We start from the raw sequence: 21,229 nt of genomic DNA, 5'->3' as shown, positions 1-21,229 counted from the left end.
GAACCCATGTCCTCAATGTTGGCCTTCGGATTACTAGCCCAGTGATGTTATCACTATTTCACTGTCTCCCAAAAGTGATGTTCACTGAGTCACATAACTATGAAGTCTCGAGTCAGATAGTACAGCAAAAGCCATGGAGGAGTGGGAAAGGGGAAGGAAGGAGATGAGAACAGGCCTGGCAGGGTACCCACAGGCCTAGCAGGGTACCCTAGGTCAACCAACAGGCAGAATTGAATGTTTGAGGGATGTCCTACCCCAACTGTGAAAAATGAAATGCAGAGGGGCCGTGAATCCTCTCAATTCTTCCAATATCAATGCAATGCAGGCAGAAGCTGCTCAACTAGGGCTAAATATCAGGGTCTTTTAGTGTTAGGGGGATTAACAGGGTAAATATGTGGGCTTAAGGGGCTAGGGCCTGGGTGGGATTGTGATTGGTGCAGACTTGATGGGCCGAATGGCCTCCTTCGGCACTGTAGGGACTCCATTATTCTATGAAACGCAAGTGAGTTGCACACAAAAACATGATCAGTATTTTCCTCAATCTTTTACGCTTCATATAATTATGCTAGTTAACTAGCAGAAACTTGAAGTGTTAGCTAACCAGTACAACGTCAAACACACTTTGGGGGCAGTTTGCTGATTGTACTCGGAGCAGAAACTTTACCCTCAGAGGTTACAAGTCTGGCCACACAAAACCCTCCGAGTAACTGCAGCCGCCGTCCTCACCTGCTGTCGGATCTTCTTCGGGTAACGTCACCAGCGTGTAGCAGATGCCTGGCTGGTTATAGGAGAGGTTGGCCGCTGGGATACAGCACACCACTTCGTAACCTTCTGTGGGTTCCATCTGCACTGTGACATTCTCCAGGATTTGATCATTCAGAGTGTTGGTGCAATCAAACTGTACAGACCAAAGAGAGAATCCTTCAACAAACGCTATTCGATAAGAATGCCATTATATCAGTTTTTGCAACTAGCAGTCAATCCACTTTCCCTTCAACTGTGACCCTCAGCATCCGCCAGGCTTTCACACACAGCTTACCCAGTTATGGCATGTTGAAAGAGTTCAGCTTCCTTTCTGCTCCCCATTTCAATGACAGGCAACCAAGGTCCACAGTGTCACACACAGTAAGTGAAAAATCCCTCTTCTCCTAACCAGGCGGCACAGTGGTTAGCACTGCTGCCTCACAGCACCAGGGACCCGGGTTCGATTCCCGGCTTGGGTCACTGTCGGTGTGAAGTTTGCACATTCTCCCCGTGTCTGCATGGGTTTCCTCTGGGTGCTCCAGTTTCCTCCCACAGTCCAAAGACGTGCAGGTTAGGTGAATTGGCCGTGCCAAATTCCCTCTCAGTGCTCCCGACCAGGCGCCAGAATGTGGCGACGAGGGGATTTTCACAGTAACTTCATTACAGTGTAAATGTAAGCCTACTTGCGACTAATAAATAAATTTTTAATCTTTTTAGGTACTTACTGGAACTCTCAATTTCCACTCCCCATCATCTCACAGCTATTCACAGAGGTTAACAATGAAATCTGAACTTCTCATTGAGTAGTGCTGATGTGATCCTGGGTCTGTGCATCTAAGTGTTGGATGGTTGCATCAAATGGTCATGGAAATGGTCACTGCCTGGGGCATGTTACTTAGAATCCCTACAGTGCAAACGGAGGCCATTCGGCCCATCAAGTCTGCACCGACAACAATCCCACCCAGGCCCTATCCCCGTAATTCCACATATTTACAGCCTCCCATCCATTGACTCTGTCTACACTTCCTGCTGTCTTGGCAAAGCAGCCGGCACAATTAAGGACCCCACGCACCCTGGACATTCTCTCTTCTGAAGTCATGTACCAACTGACTCAAGAACAGTATCTTCCCTGCTGCTGTCAGACTTTTGAATGGACTTACTTTGCATTAAGTTGATGTTTCTCTACACCCTAGCTATGACTGTAATTCTGCACTCTCTCCTTTCCTTCTCTATGAACAGTATGCTTTGTCGGTATAGCGCGCAAGAAACAATACTTTTCACTGTATACTAATACAGTAATCCCACTGACACTAGGGTCAATTTAGCATGGCCAATCAACCTAACCAGCACATCTTTGGACTGTGGGAGGAAACCCACGCAGACACAGGGAGAATGTGCAAACTCCCCACAGATAGTGACCCGAGGCCAGAATTGAACCCAGGTCCCTGGTGCCGTGAGGCAGCAGTGCTAACCACTGGGCCGCACTTGGTCAATATTCATCACTCAACAACATCACAAGAAACAAACTACCTTGGCAATATCATATAGATATTTGTGTGAGCTCGATATATGCAGAATAGCTGCTGCATTTCCTACATTACATTTCAGAAGTACCTCAGTGGATACAAAGCACTGTGGGACACACCATGGATGTGAAAGGTGTGATACAAATGCAAGCCTTTCTTTCTTTTACAGCCATGACTCCAAGGTGTACGATCCCCGAGACATTACAACAGCGACTACACTTCAAAGTGCTTCATTGGTTGTAAAGCTCTTTGGGAGGTCATGAAAAGCGCTGTATAAACGAAAGGCAAGCCTATCTTTCCTTTACTGCTGTCTCAGCTCAAATCGGAAAGTTAAATGGTCAGCACTAAGGCTATAAACAGCACCCACATACAAGCACAGGAGGAAACTGTGAACACAAAGATTAATCACTCTGCCCAGATTTGCTACACAAGCAGAGGCGCAACACCTGTGAGGTCCGGGAGTCATTTACCTGGAACACAATGTGATTTGTGAAGGTGTGCTTGGTGCAGCGGATAACATACTCTGTCTCTGATTCCGTGAGGGGGACGGGGTTGGGTGACGACTTGAAAAGTGAGCCAAGGTTCTTGAGCTCTGGGATAGCAGCGAGTTGTTCTGAAATGGAACGAGATTTTCGTTTGTAATCTGGCGGGTTCACTGAAAGCACCAATGCTGGAATCGATTGGTGTTGTTGTGCACGATAAACTGCAACTACAACAGTCAAAGCCGTCCCTACCTTGGAAAATATCCTGTCTGCTCGATGCCACCTTCTCTGGCATTTTGACTGCAACTGCTGGAGATATTTCTGAAATAATAAAATATCAGTTACAACTCAGAACAATGGAGAGAAGTACTGTTGGGGGGAGGAAAGCAGAGGTGCCCCCTTTTCACACCTTTCTGCAGACTTCAGTGCCAGAGTAATTCACCAGGCTCCTTAGTGATTGGCAGGGAGGTGTCTCTGACCTTCAGCATGGTTTCGAAAGGGAGGGGGTAAGAAATAGACCCAGTTTTAAGCATTTTTCAACAGCCAATTGACCTATACCTGTCCTTACACAAGGTAGAGAATAATTCAAGCAATCTACTTTTCTATAGGATTTGAATATAGGGATAGAGATGTTTTGCTGCAATTGTATAGGGTGTTGCTGAGGCCACACCTGGAGTATTGTGTGCAGTTTTGGTGCCCTTATCTGAGGAAGGATGTCCTTGCTATCGAGGGAGTGCAGCAAAGGTTTACCAGGCTGATTCCTGGGATGGCAGGATATGAGAAACTAACTCGGTTAGGATTATATTCACTGGAGTTTAGAAGAGTAAGAGGGGATCTCATAAAATTCTAACAGGGTTAGACAGGGTAGATTCAGAAAGAATGTCCCCAATGGTGGGGGAGTCCAAACCTAGGGGTCATAGTTTGAGGATAACAGGTGAACCTTTTAGACAGAAGTGAGTGGTAATGTGTGGAATTCACTACCACACAAAGTAGGTCAGGTCAAAATATTGTGAGAATTCAAGGAGGAATTAGGGCACCACCTCAGGCTAAAGGGACGATCCTTTAAAACAGAGATGAGGAGGAATTTCTTCAGCCAGAGAGTGGTGAATCTGTGGAACTCTTTGCCGCAGAAGACTGTGGAGGCCAGGTCATTGAGTGTCTTTAAGACAGAGATAGATAGGTTCTTGATTAATAAGGGGATCAGGGGTTATGGGGAATGGGTGTGAGAAAATAAATCAGCCATGATTGAATGGCGGAGCAGACTCCATGGGCCGAGTGGCCTAATTCTGCTCCTATGTCTTATGGTGTTATAGTTCATGGTCCTAAAGGGATCACAGGATATGGAAGGAAGGCGGGATCAGGGTATTGAATTTGATGATCAGCCATGAAAATGAATGGAGGAGCTGGCTCAAAGGGCCGAATGACCTACTCCTGCTTCTAGTTTCCAATTTTTATGTTTCTAACCTTATGAAAAGCTTTTTCGAAAGAATGTAACACCAACAATGCTTCAATTTCCTCATTTCTGGAAACATCTTAAAACCCAGCCGCTATCAAAACGGTCATTCAAAATAAAAGAGGAGAAGGATCATTCAACTGAACTCGGCTCATTCGCCTGGAGATGGAAGGGGAATACAGTCTCCCCCTGGCCCAATCATACTGCCTTTTAAATGATTCCGGGATTTCAGTCTCCACTACCTTCGCCAGGAAGTCATCCCATCTTTCAATCACTAAAAAAATACAGTGAGGCTCGTGGTACGCCTGGGACCAACGGGAAATACTGCTCGGAGATAAATGCACCTACCAGGCTTCTGTTCAGAGATGGGAGCCATGGACAGCGGGACGGATTTCAGGTCAAAGGGTTTTTCAGTTGGCTCCAGCGTGTAGTGGTGCAGTGCTCGTTCCAGGCCTGGGATGGACACTTGCAGACCTGGACAAGGAGACATTACATTGCTTTTTAAACGTGCCTGCTGTGCAACATGTTGAGCATTTTATAACCTAAAATCTGAGATACACTATGCATTTCGTTCTCTGCAATGTTCTTCAGGGCAGCAGACTCGTTAGCACGGCTACCTCACAGCACCAGGAACCCGGGTTCAATTCCAGCCTTTGGGTGACTTGTCTGTGTGGAGCTTGCACGTCCTTCCCGTGTCTGCGTGGGTTTCCTCCGGATGCTCCGGTTTCCATCCGCAGTCCCAAGATATGTAGGTTAGGTAGATTAGCCACGGTAAACGTTTGGGGTGACAGGGATAGGGAGGGGGAACAGGGCCTGGGTAAGATACTCTGTCAGATAGTCAGTGCAGACTGGATGGGCTGAATGGTTTCTTCTGCACTCTAGGGATTCTATGATATAGCTACTGAAGAAACATGCTGGAGCACAGTCATCTATCACCTCACCCAAGTAAATATTAGTTATATTTCAGCTTAACTAGTCAGGTTTCTTCGCCCTTTCACTGGCAGTAATGTCTTCACTCAAGCTGTAAAATTACCCCCCTAAACCTCCCCAGTCCCTCACTTCTTTAAGCATCTGTTCTAATATTTATTTTCTTGGTTTGGTGTCAATTTGTGTTTCATTGTGCTCTTGTGAAACACTTTAGGTTGCTTTACTAGGTTAAGTATGCAAATAGAGCATTGGAGAGTCATTTGGCAACATAGGGCATCAAAGCTCAGCCCAAACCTCTCCTCACTCTATATCCAAACATGTGCTGCAGAAGTCACTGTCTAGTCCTTCGGGGTGAGATCTCTGGTTCATTTTTCCTACTCCCTACTCTTAGCGCAGAGGCCAATTCCAGTTCTTATAGCGGAGATCTGTTAACAGACATGCAAATAACGCAAACTGAAGATCATGGATGGAAACCAGCACCTTTGTGGGTTCTACGGCCCACGTGACAAGACATTCATTGAACCTTTTAATGGGGTGGGGTTTGCAGTGGATATTTATGATCTATTAGAGTGTTAAGATTGGGAAGACAACCTATATCAGAGTTCACACATTTGAGGCTCCTTACCATTGAGGATGTAGGCCGAATTGAGAGCCTTCTGTTTCTGTTCCAGCACACTCAGGTAGAAAGTGGCCCGATCTCGCACCTCGTTGTCATCATCCATCATGCATCTGTGCGGAGTACAGAGTTGCATTACAACATTTAGTGACAGGACGGTCAACAACCAGAGGACACGGATGTAAAACTTAACTGACAAAAGAACCTGGAAAAATTAGGAAAACCTTTTTTTCAAAAACGCACCGCGTCACTTGGATCCAGCAGGGTGGAGGAAGCAAATTCAATCACAGCTTTCAAAAAGGAATTAGATAAAAGAAAGAAAATAACATTTTTCAGGGCTCTGGGACAAGATCAGAGGAGTGGGAATAGTTTAATAGTTCTTTCACCGAATGGACAGGAGCCAAATGGCCTCCTCCTGTGCTATGTTTCAGCACCTTGCGCTGATACCAAATATCCTCCCCCTCAAAAGTATGTGACTTTGGACTAACATGAGTGTACACATACACATGCGTGCACACAACCATTAATTACAAGCATCTTAATCAAATTCTCAATCATTTATCTGTAGCAACAGCGCAGAATTTCAAACAAAGGTCCAGATGTCCTGGTTTAAGATCAGAGCCAAGACAGGCAGGTGTTAATGTGGGTTCTTTTTACTCAATAGTTGAAATTTGATTTCCATAGGAAACCTGTCAGATCAGATCAGCCCTCCTTCCAAATTAAGCCCCCCCCCCACCCCGATACCACCGACAGGAGAACTGGAGGCTGACTTCTAACTCCAGTTGTCAGCCCTCCAGGGTTAGAATGGAGTCTCCAGGAATTGAAGATTAATCTCAGGAAACCGCTCCGAGCAAACCAGAAGAACAATCATAAGGATATTTTAAAAAGTGTTTTTCACATCTCTTTGAGCACCAATTATAAAAGTATTGGAGAAGGGAAAAGGGCTGTTCGACTGACATCAAGAATCGACCAAATGGGTAACTAATCGTTGTTCCAATTAGCCAGGGAAAGACGGGTGCACCCAGCTGCTATCAAAACGTCATTCAAAATTAAAGATAAGGAGTTGCAGTTTATCTCCGACAGAGCATCTTACCCAGACCCTATCAATGTTAACGGTAGGATTGCCAATTCTGGTTGGCGTAGTCCTTGAGGTTTCATCACGTGACATGCCAGCCTCTCAAGAACATGATAAATTGGGGCAGGAGGCGGCCATTCAGCCCCTTGCCCTGCTCTGATGTTCAGCAGGGTCATGGCTGATCTTATCATGGTCTCGCCTCTCCTTGTCTGATTGCTCCCTTTAGCCTCTGCCTCAAAAACATTCAAAGACTCTCCTTCCACCACATTGAGGAAGAGAGTTCCAAAGACTCTCAATCCTCTGAGGAAAAAAATCATATTCATATAATAATCACATATATTTAGCGCTTTTATGGTTCATATTTAAGCAAAATTCACATGTTACAGTTTTCAAGATCAGTGGGTTAATGGTAATCATTGAATCCTGAAGCATTTGTCCCAACACTCACATTCTAAACATTTCTTTCACTTTGTCTACGTGTGAATCTGCACGTTCCCACATTACCTCATCCAATTAGCTTAATAACTTAAGAATCACTCCCCAAAGCTTCAACAGGAGGCAGTCACAGGACTTGAGCAAGTTCTCAAGAGTCAGCGGTCAGAGCCACTGAAGTTTCACGCCCTCAAATAGCTGACACCATTAACTAATTCTCTCACTGCAGTGAGACCCATGGAGCTCTCGAATAGCTGGTACCATTAACTAATTCTCTCACTGCAGTGAGACCCATGGAGCTCTCGGATAGCTGGTACCATTAACTGATTCTGTCACCGCAGTGAGACCTATGGAGCTCTCGGATAGCTGGTACCATTAACTGATTCTGTCACCGCAGTGAGACCTATGGAGCTCTCGGATAGCTGGTACCATTAACTGATTCTGTCACCGCAGTGAGACCTATGGAGCTCTCGGATAGCTGGTACCATTAACTGATTCTGTCACCGCAGTGAGACCTATGGAGCTCTCGGATAGCTGGTACCATTAACTGATTCTGTCACCGCAGTGAGACCTATGGAGCTCTCCAGACAGAGCAAACATGGACAGTTTGTGGGTTCAATTAAAACATTGTCCGACCAGAACCCTTTTTTGCCACCTGAACATCAAGGAATTAAACAGCACAGTAGCTAGCCATTTGACCCATCTGGCCTCTGCTGGTTCTTTGAAAGAGCTATCGCCAATCAATTCCACCTCCCTCCCACCCGTACACGGGTAGCACAGTGGTTAGCACTGCTGCCTCACAGTGCCAGGGACCCGGGTTCGATTCTCCACTTGGGTCACTGTTTGCGTGGAGTTTGCACGTTCTCCCTGTGTGCGTGGGTTTCCTCCGGGTGCTCCCGTTTCCTCCCAGTCCCAAGATGTGCCGGTTAGATGCATTGGCCATGCCAAATTCTCCCTCAGTGCACCCGAACAGGCGCCGGAGTGTGGCAACGAGGGGATTTTCACAGTAATTTCACTGCAGTGTTAATGTAAGCCTACCTGTGACACGAATAAATAAACTTTTTACTTTACATCACACCCCTGGCAAATTCCTCCCTTATTTATTCACCTTCCTTCTGACAGTTACTATTTAACTTGCTTCCACCACCAGTACGTTCCAAACTATCATAACCCGTTGAGGAAAAATATTTTTCTCAAATTGCTTCTTGTTCTTTTGTCAGAAACCTTAAATCGGTCTCCTCTGGTTATCCATCCTTCTGTCAGCAGAACGGTAATTTAACATATTTATTCTATCAAAACCATTCATGATTTGAACACCTCTATCAAATCTCCCCCTGATCATCTCTGCTCCAAGGAGAATATGTCCAGTTTCTGTATCCTTGCTGACAACAGGAGGTCACACAAGACCTGAAGGCAATCTAATTAACTAATCCTTTCCTTACAAGGTGCCTCTGTGCCTCCCTGCCAGGAAGTGCCTGATCTCTGTTCCGCAGTTTCCCTTGACAACGCCACAGAGATCAGAAGCCCACACTGAGGATGGGAAACAGCATGGTTTCCGAGGTTCAGGAATAGCAGGTGCTGGCTAAACCCTGCAAATCCAAATGATCTCGGCAAGTACTTAACACTGGCCCAAAATCTCTCCGCCTTAATACCAATCGCTTTTGCTGTCAGGACAGATTTGTCTTTTCAAATTTTGAAAAAAAGTTTTTTTTTAAATGAGTTATGATGTTGGACAACCTTCCGTTTGATCCTTCAGGGCTGAAGCTCCAAGTGCTTATTTAGCACACTGGTTTTCACACTCAAAACTGCCATTCCAACATGTTTGATACAGTCATAAAACCTTTTAAAATAATCCCTGACATTTAATGGAAAACAATATCATTAAAATGGTATACAGTGCAATTTGGCAACCGCTTACAGAGCAGAACACTTAAAATTATCACAGAAAATTCCAGCCTCCCCAGATTGAATATAAATCAGTGACTTTCACAGCATCAGGGCTTTATTGAGAGAACAAACGGACTTGTATTTATGAACCTTTGGGATGTCCCAAAGCACTTTATAGCCAATGAATTACTTTGAAGTGTAGTCATCATTGTTACATAGGCAAATTCCCCACAGTAAATAGAAATAGCTAAAACCATTTCTAATTCAACAAATGTATTTAAGCCGACAGATTTAAAAATATCAGTCAAGCTTCTGTGTTTGGCAGCCTTAACGGGAAGTTTAAGTCTTGGGCATGCAGCCTGTGCAGCTGGCTGCGACTTCTCCCGGGGTTTGATAATGCGGAATCAACTCCAGGGGACTAAGAGGGGGATTGCGCCCCCCCCCCCCACCACCCCGCTGCCCGCCACCCCCCCCCCCCATCCCCAAATTAAATTTGATGGAACACCCACCTGCCCACTCACCCTCTTCTCTCAGACAACTTGCTGTCGACACGGCAACCCAGTAGCCAGGGAACCCAATATGACAGGCTTTAATGGACTGGAGGTAACGTAACGTTACGTTTATTTATTAGTCACAAGTCAGGCTTACATTAACACTGCAATGAAGTTACTGTGAAATTCCCCCAGTCGCCACACTCCGGCGCCTGTTCGGGTACACTGAGGGAGAAGTTAGCATGGCCAATCCACCTAACCCTCACATCTTTGGACTGTGGGAGGAAACCGGAGCACCCGGAGGAAACCCACGCAGACACGGGGAGAACGTGCAGACTCCAAACAAACAGTGACCCAAGCCGGGAATTGAACCCGGGTCCCTGGCGCTGTGAGGCAGCAGTGCTAACCACCGTGCCACAAAATGTGTTGCATTTATAGAGCACCTTTCATGATTTCAGGACACATTTAATTGGTTGAAAGGGGCTTTGGGAAGTGTAAGTTAGTGTTTTAAATAGGAAACAATTTGCTCACAGCAAGGGTCCCACAAACAGCAATCCTGTAAATGACCAGGTAATCTGTTTTTTCTTCAAGTGACGCTACTTGAGGGGTAAATATTGGCCAGGACACGAGAGAAACCTCTGCTGTTTCCTGATAGTGCCAGAAATTTTTTACATTCACTTGTGAGGTTCTACATTTTACCTAAAAGATGGCACCTCCAACAACGCACTTCTCCTTCAGCACAGCAGTGGCTGCGTCAGCCTAAATTGCGGTTGGCTTTTTTTTACAAAAAAATACAAGATTTTTAAAAAGTTTATTTATTGGTGTCACAAGTAGGCTTACATTAACACCGCAATGAAGTTACTGTGAAAATCCCCTAGTCGCCACACTCGGGTGCCTGTTCAGGTACACTGAGGGAGAATTTAGCATGGCCAATGCACCTAACCAGCACGTCTTTGGACTGTGGGAGGAAACCCACGCAGACACGGGGAGAATGTGCAGACTCCGCACAGACAGTGGCCCAAGCTGGGAATCGAACCTGGGTCCTTGGCGCTGTGAGGCAGCAGTGCTAACCATGCCGCCCACGATTGTATTTCAGGAGAATTTCATTTTATTGTAGCACATGACATAGAAAGTTCTCCTCTCTGTGCTTTTCCTTTAAGCAATTAATTAAGAAGTCAAACCAAATATAATTATAAAAAGCAACTGACAGTGACATTGTGTAACTGATCTTGCGGGCACCATCAGTGCTGACTAACACCAACGTTAGGCATTCACAGTGATCTCAGGCGCTAGGCTGTTGTAAGACTTAGCCAATAAACACTCTTAAAATGTGCAAGTACATTCTGAGGTGTTGTTCATTGCAGATGGAGGAGCTTTGCTCCAGAAATGTGACTTTTCTGCCTATGCTTACAGTCATATCAACCGTACATTTAAAAATGAGAGGAAAACATCCCCACGCAAAGTAGAGGGGCACAAAGGTGTAGGGAGAGAATTCTACAAGTTTAGGGACGAGGAACGTCAAGGCACAGCCACCTTTAGCGGAGCAATTAAAATTTGGGATCAAAAGAGAAAACGCTGGAAAATCTCAGCAGGTCTGGCAGCATCTGCAAGGAGAGAAAAGAGCTGACGTTTCGAGTCCAGACGACCCTTTGTCAAAGCTAAAAGGCAGAGAAAGTGGGAGATATTTATACTGCAGGGTGAGGGAATGAAAGATGAGTCATAGCCACAGAAACCAGGGGAAAGGCTGCTAATGGCAGCCCATAGAGAGAATAATAAGTGTGAATGGCCAAACGGCAGAGAAGCTGAAATCAGAGGGTAAACTGTGACAGATGAAGATGTGGGGTGGGATGGGTGGAAGAAAGGTAAAATGAAGAAAAAGGGGGAAAAGGGGAAGCAAAGAGGGAGAAAAGGTAAAGAAAGGAGGATAAGATAGAGGGAAAGAGTTGGGGGGGGGGAAGAAAAACAAAAAGACAATAAAGAAATAAAAGGTAGAGAACAGTTAAAAATTAAATGAAATGAAAACAAAGGGGGCCGAGGTGGGGTAGAGCTAATCATCTGAAGCTGTTGAATTCGATGTCGAGACCGGAAGGCTGTAATGTGCCCAGCCGGAAGATGAGATGCTGTTCCTCCAGTTTGCCTAATTACAATTTGCGATTATAATTTGGGGATGCTCAAGCAGCCAGAATTAAAGGAGTGTAAATATCTGTGAGGATTGTGGGACTGGAGGAGATTGCAGAGATAGGGAGGGGTGCGGACAGGAGAGATTTGAAAACAAATCTGAGAATTTTAAAATCAAGGTGTGACTGTAAGCCAGTGTAGGTCAGCGAAAACAAGTGCGATAGGAAATGGGTCTCGGTGTTAGGACACAGTTAGCACCAGTGAACCAGATTGTTTTTAATGACAATTGTTACGTGGACACAATTACTGGTATTAGCTTTTCATTCCAGATTTATTTAACTAACTGAATTTGCCATGGTGGGATTTGTGTCTCCAGATCACTGGTCCAGATTTTACTATTTCAGTGACATAACTATAAAGCTACCACACACTGGTGAGCAGAGATCACAACATGGCAACTAGGACAGAGAACCACGACTGATCTTTTATTCATTCCTCCAGACAGCACAGTGGTTAGCACTGCCATGGGTTCGATTCCCAGCTTGGGTGACTACCTGTGTGGAGTTTGCACGTTCTCCCCGTGTCCGCATGGGTTTCCTCCGGGGTGCCCCGGTTTCCTCCAAAGAGGTGCAAGTTAGGAAGATTAGCCATGTTAATTACGTGGGGTTAGGGGAATAAAACCTGGGTGGAATGCTGTGTCAAAGAGTCGGTGCAGACTCGATGGGCCAATGGCCTCCTTCTGCACTGCGGGGATTCTATGGAATTCTATGAATACAGCATCTCCCTATTTCTAAATCAGCTCCTCTCTGAAAGCAGCTAACAGACGAAAAGCTGTAAAGAACAATCTCTCATGTTCCTTCCACCCCTCCCCCCAACACAACTAAAAAACACCGCATCTCTATTTGTAACAAAGCTGAACTCCACATATTTTATTCTAAACAGTCAGCCATATTGCTAACCACCAGAGGGTTGAAATGGAACCAAGGGAATATCCTAGCAAAGTCACGATTAAATAGAAACACTTACATCAGAGCTTTAAGCATTTGTGAAGCTGACGCTGTACTTCTGGATATGGTAAAAATATTCCACTGCATCCTCAGGAATCAGTAAAATTATACTGACTAGTGCACCTGCCCTTCCACAACAGTACGCGTACGGAGAGCAGGTAAATTATACTGGGAGGGTTACCAGGACTGCATGCCTGACATTAGAGGAATAGAACAGGAGGTCATTCAGCCCTCCGAGCCAGTTCCATCATTCAATTTGGGCGGCACAGTGGTTAGCACTGCTGCCTCACAGCGCCAGGGACCCGGGTTCGATTCCCAGCTTGGGCGACTGCCCGTGCGGGGTCTGCACATTCTCCCCGTGTCTGCATGGGTTTCCTCCGGGTGCTCCAGTTTCCTCCCACAGTCCGAAAGACGTGCCGGTTAGATGCATTGGCCGTGCTAAATTCTCCCTCAGTGTACCCAAACAGGTGCCAGAGTGTGGCGACTAGGGGATTTTCACAGTGACTTCATTGCAGTGTTAATGCAAGCCTACTTGTGACTAATAATAAAATTAAAAACTTATAAAAATCAATTAGACTTCCTTCCGAATATACACATCACAGAAACTACACTGAACAGAGTTAACTGCAAATAAGGCAAATTACTGCGGATGCTGGAATCGGAAACAAAAACAGAAAAAGCTGGAAAATCTCAGCAGGTCTAACAGCATCTGTGGAGAGGGAATAGAGCCAACGTTTCGAGTCTGGATGACCCTTCGTCAGAGCTGAAGGCTTAGAAAATCAGACAAGATTTATACTATGGGGGAAGGGGGAGGGGAGGGCTGTAATTGGACAAAGGGAATGAAAACTGCACTGTGTACATATCCATTACAGCAATATGTTCAGACTGGGTAAGTACCCTTACAGTGAGGATTATCTGCATTGTGCACCTTACCTCTTCAACAGAACGCTTACACTGGGGTACATCTCTTCATTCTGGGCTCCAAACTTGGCCAAAGCGCTCACAGCAGCTAAAGGAAAGTTTTAAGAGAAAGAGATACAATTCTTTAATGAGGGTTTACAATAATGTTGGGTAGGCAGCTTGAGTGCACCTGTAAGTACAAATCAGCATGAATGCAGTGAAGGCAAAATTCACCTCCCCAGTTTCAACATCTGAAATAAGACAATTGCTCTTGCATTTCACATCTGCGATGTGTGTTCAGGACTCAGTGCAGCTTTATGTCCACACTCAGAGGAAACTCCTTTACCTGTTCCTTGCATAAAGTCTAAAATCCATGAGTTTACTAGTCAATCTTGCTGCTGGATTCAATATCTGCTCCCACATCACTGATGCCCCTTGTTTGTAGGATGTACGATCTATAGGATGTATTGCAGTATCTCACCATAGTTTGTTAGGAATCACAGGGCTGGACACATTCCAATGAGAAGGGACAAGAGTTTCAAGCTCATGGGATCACCATTCAAGGTACCCCCTCCAAGTCTCACATGATAATGGTTTGGAATGTAAGCCATTCCTTCATTATCTCTGTGTCAACAGCATGAAATTCCCTACCCAACACCATCATGGGACTGCAGTGACTCGTGATGGCTTACCACCACCTTCTCAGGTCAACTGGAGATGGCCAACAGATGCAATTTTTGTCTGTATCACCCAAAATGCTGATCCTGAGGTCAGAGCTAGCCATGTAGCTTCCACTGTTTTAAATAAGGGAACATCAATAGGTAAATATCATATCGAGTCTATCTTCCAAACCTGCAATCGCTACACTCTGGAAGGACAAGGGCAGCAGGTACTTGGGAAGGCCACCACCTGCAAGTTCCACCCCAGTCATTCACCATCCTGACTTGGAAATATATCGCTGTTCCTTCACTGTCACCGGGATCAAAATCCTGGAATGGTTTCAAGGAGATAGATATATTTCCAATTTTTTTAAAAAAGTGATAAAGGGATATGGGGAGCAGGTGGGGAGGTGGGTTTGAGACCAGGGAGAGATCAGCCATGATCTGATTGAATGGTGGAGCAGGCTCAAAGGGCGCAACTTGCCTACCTCTGCTCCTAATTCCTATGGAACTCCCTCCCTAACAGCAGTGCAGGTGTACTACACCACATGGACTACAGCAGTTCGCCACCACCTTCTCAACAGTAAGTACGAAGGGTAATAAACGCTGGCCTAGCCAGTGACACCTACGTCTCGTGAACGAATTAAAAAAAAATACCGATCTCACCCTAAATCCAAACATTTCTGAGCAGGGACTGCTGGAGTGCAGTCAGGAGGAACCCATTAACTCTGCAGCACTAACGCTAGGTATTGTTCCAAGTGTGATCAAGTGAAGACCAAAATCTCTTCTTACCACCAACGGGAATGGAACCTTTAGCTCTCCCCATGAGCAGGGAGAGTGATTATTCAGTTTTGACGGTAGACGGTAAGGTAGTATTCTGGGTGAATGTAAAGTTGAAGTTTTTTTTTTATTCATTGGAAGCATTTACTGCCCATCCTTAATTGCCCGTGAGAAGCTGTTCCCAGGTGTCTGATGCCCTTCTATATGGTAATGGTCGTGGCCTTGGAAAGGACTGTCTAATGGGCCTTGGAGAGTTCCAGAGCGCATCTTGTAGATGGTACACTCTGCTGCTACTGTGCACTGGTGGTGGAGGGAGTGAATGTTTGTGAATGGGGTGCCAATAAAGCAGTCCGTTTTGTCCTGGATGATATTGAGCTTCTTGAGTGTTTTTGGAGCTGCACTTATCAGGGCACGTGGAGAGTATTCCATCACACTCCTGACGTGTGCCTTGTGGTGGACAAGCTTTGGGGAGTTGGGGGTGAATCACTTGTCTAGAATTCACAGCTTCTTATCTGCTCTTGTAGCCACAGTACTTATAAAGCTAGTCCATTCAGCTTCTCGTCAATGATAACCTTCAGGATGTTGATAGTGGGGGAGTCAACAGTGGGTAATGCCATTGAATGCCAAGAGGTGATCATAGAATCCCTACAGTGCAGAAGGAGACCATTTGGCCCATCGAGTCTGCACCCAGGCCTTATTCCCATAACCCTACATATTTACCCTGCTAAACCCCTGACACTCGGGTCAATTTAGCACGGCCAATCAACCTAACCCGCACATCTTTGGACTGTGGGAGGAAATTGGAACACCCGGAGGAAATCCGGTGATTGGGTTTGCAGACACGGGAGAACATGCAAACTCTACACAGACAGTGACCCAAGGCTAGAACTGAACCTGGGTCCCTGGCGCCGTGAGGCAGCAGTGCTAACCACTGTGCCAGCATGCCGCCCCAAATGGTTAGATTCTCTCTTGTTGGAGTTGGTCATTGCCTGGCACTTGTGTCACGTGAATGTTACTTTCCATTTGCCAGCCCAAGCCTGGATATTGTCCAGGTCCTGTTACATTTGGACATGGACTGCTTCAGTATCTGAGGATTCACATATAATGTAGTTTTCTCCAAAAACACTTGTACTTATTGCTTCTCTCTCTGCCATCAGAAGCCCACTAACAACTCTCACCTTTCAATAACGCCAGTTTCTTTTCTCCTCCCCTTTCCTGCTTGACGATCACCTTGTTAAGCAGCATTCTGAAACCCACACACCTTACACAAGAAGCATCGGTGACAGCGGACACAAAGTGTAACTCACCTGCCCGGACCTCTTCATTCTCCAGGATGACCCGGTTGTAGATGAAGCGAATGTACTTGGAAGGGTTAGGGGTCCTGGCCCCTTCCCTCCCGAGCAGGTGAAGGATGCGGGTGGCGAGGACTGTAAACTCACAGTCCTCAATGAACTCGCAGAGGTGAGCCAGCCCCGTCTCCTTGCTCTCCGGGTTGTCCTCGATGATACAGATGATGCAATCCACGATGGCGCGCTTATACTCAAATCCACCCTGAGGGGAAGATCAGGAGGCAGAACATGGGCCAATTTCCCAACAGTTTCACTGCTCATTGAGTCATAAGAGTCACATATTCTGTATGCTGCATAATGATAGAATATTATTCCATGGCTGAGTAAACAGAAAATTCTCAGCTGATTTACTTAATGGAAATTTTGAACTAATTTGGGAGGTGCTTCCGTGAGATTAAATATTGTAAGACTTCTCCAAAACTGCTATAAAACATGCATGATAAGTCAAAAATGATATTCAGCCCCCTAATTGGACAAGGACATCAATAGTCTTATTTTCACCCACTCTGCTTTATTTTTGCCAGTATTTCTAAGAACTCGCGTGATAATGTGTGCTCCCTCTTCATTATCTGCTCCATTCCCATTTACCTGAATCTTTTTAGATTGCTGCTTTCCAAATACTTACTTTAAATTATGTTTTAGTCTCTATCTCAACTGGGGAGCTGCCCGACCCTTTGGGAAAACAACCCAGCACACATTTTAACTAGAAAATACTTTCCCTCCGGTTGGTCTGAAGGAACCTGCTTTGAATGCAAACCAGTGAATATGCACTTGAAAGGAAAAGGTTTGCAGGGCTGTGGGAAGAAAGTGAAGCAGTGAGGCTAATTGGACAGGTCGTTCAAAGACTGCAGGGGCGCGATGCACCGAGCGGTTCGCCTCCTCTGGAGAGTTCTACAAAGTTTTCTAAGCAATAATCAGGGCAGCCGTAAACTTTATCCATAACCAGCCGCAAATTTAATAAAAAACTGTAAATATGATTCTTATCTAAAAGGGAAGTGTTATTTCTGAGGTACTTACGATTTGATGTGAACATACCTCTTCTCTCAACATGGTGAACAGGAAGTTCATCATCACGGAGTGCTTTCGCGGGTATTTCTGGCACAGAGCACTAATGGCCTGTACCACCACCACCTAGACACACATTCATCAGGAGATCATTAAGCAGCCAGTTAGCGGAGGACTCCCTCCAAACATCATTGTTTTCTTTAATTTAGATCTGAAATACTTGCAAAACAATAGTCAAAAATCAATCACCCGCACATGTCACAGAGGCCAAGAATCAAACCCAATACCTTCTGGACCGTGGGCAATGTACTTAACCTGGTTAAGTGTGGCTCAGTGGGTAGCACTCTCGCCTCAGTCAGAAGTTGTGGGTTCCAGCCTCATTCCAGAAACTTGGGACACAACGGTCCTTTGCATGGTCCTGTCCCGCCCGCTACGATTCCCGTGGCGGGCGGGACGGGAAAATCCCGCCCAAAATCTAAGCTGATACTCCTAGCGCTGGTACTACGGGAGTGCTGCACTGCCGGAGATGCTGCCGTTCAGATTAGACATTAAAGAGAAGCCCTGTCTTCCCTGTCAGGTGGGCCTAAATGATCACATGGTGCTATATTTTAGAGTTGCAGAGGCATTCTGCTCGATGTACTGGCCAACAGTTATCCCTCACCCAGCTTCACCAAAAAGTCTTTCTTTTTAAGAAAAACAGATCATCTGGTCGTTATCACATTGCTGTTTGTGGGACGTTGCTGTAAAGCAATTGGTTGCCACAGTGCAGCAGTGACTACACTTCAAAAAAATACTTCATTGGTTCTAAAATCCTCTGGAGCATCCAGAGATTTTGAAGAGCTCTAAATAAGTGCACGTTAAACGATAATGATGAACGATTTGATTTTGGTGACCAGCCCTCATGATTAGAGGAGGTGAAAGGTGCCATTGCTTTCTAACGATCTCTCCTGGACATTCTGTGTTGATTTGATTTATCATCATATCATCGTCAATTCCCGGGTTGGGTCACTGTCTGTGCGGAGTCTGCACATTCTCCCAGTGTCCGTGTGGGTTTCCTCCGGGTGCTCTGGTTTCCTCCTGCAGTCCAAAGATGTGCAGGTTAGGTGCACTGGCCATGTTAAATGTGCCGGGCTATGGGGATAGGCCAGAGGGGAGGGTCTGGGTGGGATGCACTTTCGGAGACTCGATGGGCCAGACAGCCTCTTTCTGCACTGTCGGGAAATACTGGAAATGGGTGAAAAGGCACAGCGGTACTCAGCTCCATCACTGAACATCGAGGGAAAAATGATTACCTTGAACTCATCTGAAATTTCAGACATGAAGGAGGAGATCTGCTTCATGAGGCGGTCAATGCTGCTCTCACTGCCCGTTTTCAGCAAGGTGGTGATGGCGAGGGTGGCAATGCTGCGGTTGGAGTCTGTCACCAGGTTTTCCAGATCCAGGTTGCACGCAGTCACAGCTGATGGGTGCTTCATCGCCACCTGAAAAAACAAGTATTGTGACTTTTTTTTTTAAAAAGACCCAACTTCCCATCAGCGCAAAGCCACTGACCGTGTGTTAAATATTCCAACTAAATAGGAGCTGCAGAAATTCAACCAGACCTTCAATGGTTGATGATTTTCCTTGCACACAATATTAGAAACCAAGTGTCATAGCATTGAGTAGACTGCAAAAACCAACCAGGATGATTTCAAGTAGAAGAGGATGAACTGTCAGGTAAAGTTAAAATATCCTGCAGTGCCATGGGGAAAGAGTGTGGGAATGGGACTCATTAAATAACACCTTGCAAAATGCCACCACAGGTATGATGGCTGAGTAACCTTCTCCTGTGGCGTACGATTCTGTGGTCCTACAGAGACTATTTAAGTAGGACAGCCACCTCTTTGTGGCATATAAAATACCGAGAGCTAAATGTAGCACTTTGAAATTCAGTAAGCTGATTAGAGTCATGAATATAAAGTGAAAATAAATTTAGGTGAGATACCAGAAGGCACCTTCTGATCCCAAAGGGAGATAATTGTCTGCAATAGTGTCCCAAGCAGCGAGTAACGATTTTAATGGTGTGCTATATTTGTGGGGTTAGTGGCACTGGAATATTAAAGGGACAAGCTTGAGTGACCCTCAATTTTGCTGAAGTCTCGAAAAATGTTACCGCATTTTATTGAAATGAGGCACCAATATTTCAAATTCTGCCACCGAGGTCTCCCACGTGTAACACTGTATTGTTGCACCCTTCATCTTAATAAAGGCAACATAAAGCCAAACCACCCAAATCAAAAGCTTTTGGGGGTCATGGCGGCACAGTGGTTAGCACTGCTGCCTTAGAGACCCGGGTTCGAATCCCGGCTTGGGTCACTGTCTGTGTGGAGTCCACACGTTCTCCCCGCGTCTGCGTGGGTTTCCTCCGGGTGCTCTGGTTTCCTCCCACAGTCTGAAAGACGTGCTGGTTAGGGTGCATTGGCCGTGCTAAATTCTCCCTCAGTGTACCCGAACAGGCTCCGGAGTGTGGCGACTAGGGAATCTTTGCAGCAACTTCATTGCAGTGTTAATGCAAGTCTACTTATGACAATAATAAATAAACTCACCCCGGCCCCCGCCCCCGTTTCAAATAAAAAATTAACCACGAAGTAAAAGTCTAGCAGCCATGTCATTAGACTGGATCAGGATTTTTTGTAGGGATTCATCAGTAAGTCAATGTAGTGAGGGGAGGGATGTCAAAAGCTTAGTTTAGAAAGGCGTTGTGTGTTGGTGCAGGCTTGGTGGGCCGAAGGGCCTGTTCCTGTGCTGTACTGTTTTTTGTTCTTGCGAGTTCAAACCCTTGGGATTCCAGCACAATCTGGGCAGAAAGAATGGTGCAGTACTGAAGCAGTGCTCACCTCACAGATGTCTGTGCATGGAAGTTTCTATGATGTATAAGGCAAATTCTCCTGATATCCATGATATGGAGATGCCGGCGTTGGACTGGGGTGAGCACAGTAAGAAGTCTCACAACACCAGGTTAAAGTCCAACAGGTTTATTTGGAATCACGAGCTTTCGGATGAAAGGGCTGCAGTCCGAAAGCCCGTGATTCCAAATAAACCTGTTGGACTTTAACCTGGTGCTGTGAGACTTCTTACTGTCTCCTGATATCTGAAGCAATATTTATCCTTTGGATCAGCATGAGTGAAACACTACTGCATCGCTGTTAGCGTGAATGTACGGTGCGCAATTTTGATGCCGCAGCTCTTACAACAGTGACCACACTTTACAAGTACTTAATTAGCCTCAGATCATCATCCGGTTATGGAAATGCAATACCAAAATGCACAACCTTGCGTTGAGAAGGATATGGTGTTTAGTAGCAATGACTTCCGAATATCGTTTTACGACACCAATCATTAGTTATGATAGAAATAACCACTCTTGAGAGTTGTAGTGCAGGAGGTCAGTGACCCCAGTTTGTGCCTCCATTCCTACAGCAATCAATAACTAATCTCACTGTTATGTTCTTTCCCGGTATCATCATTTGATTTCAATGTTTATCTACACTTCCATTAAAAAGCTGCAATGATCTCGACCTCAAACTATTCTCCATGGGAAAGCTCTCCAATACCCCGGAGTACAGTTTTAAATCAGATACATCACCACGGACTCCTGAGCTGAGGAAATAATTCAATCCCTCCATAATTTCCAAAGAACTTTTATTGTATCTTCCACTAATTCTTTTCCGCTCCTGCATGCCTCTTCATAATTTTAATTTCCCATCACTGACATCATCCGAGAGGCGTAAAGGAAGCT

At 45.5% G+C, this 21,229-nt stretch overlaps 1 protein-coding gene across 2 annotated transcripts in view; it reads right to left on the bottom strand.

Moving 5' to 3' along the window:
* LOC144491731 (coatomer subunit gamma-1) overlaps positions 1-21,229 on the bottom strand; it is a 66,837-nt gene that overhangs the window by 8,017 nt on the left and 37,591 nt on the right. The window contains exons 12-20 of one of the 2 annotated variants that reach the window (XM_078209961.1): positions 18,744-18,932; positions 17,482-17,577; positions 16,405-16,648; positions 13,692-13,767; positions 5,758-5,861; positions 4,554-4,679; positions 3,005-3,073; positions 2,741-2,883; positions 727-898 (exon numbers count right to left, since the gene is read on the bottom strand). In XM_078209961.1, the coding sequence (XP_078066087.1) occupies positions 727-898; positions 2,741-2,883; positions 3,005-3,073; positions 4,554-4,679; positions 5,758-5,861; positions 13,692-13,767; positions 16,405-16,648; positions 17,482-17,577; positions 18,744-18,932 (1,219 nt within the window). Of the gene's footprint in view, positions 1-726; positions 899-2,740; positions 2,884-3,004; positions 3,074-4,553; positions 4,680-5,757; positions 5,862-13,691; positions 13,768-16,404; positions 16,649-17,463; positions 17,578-18,743; positions 18,933-21,229 lie in introns of both variants that reach the window. The other variant, XM_078209960.1, reaches the window with a different exon arrangement.

This window comes from Mustelus asterias, chromosome 3 (assembly GCF_964213995.1).
Source record: "Mustelus asterias chromosome 3, sMusAst1.hap1.1, whole genome shotgun sequence".
NCBI classification, from domain to species: domain Eukaryota; kingdom Metazoa; phylum Chordata; class Chondrichthyes; order Carcharhiniformes; family Triakidae; genus Mustelus; species Mustelus asterias.
Note: the sequence above shows the minus strand (reverse complement) of the source record. Positions and strands in the feature narration are given on the sequence as shown.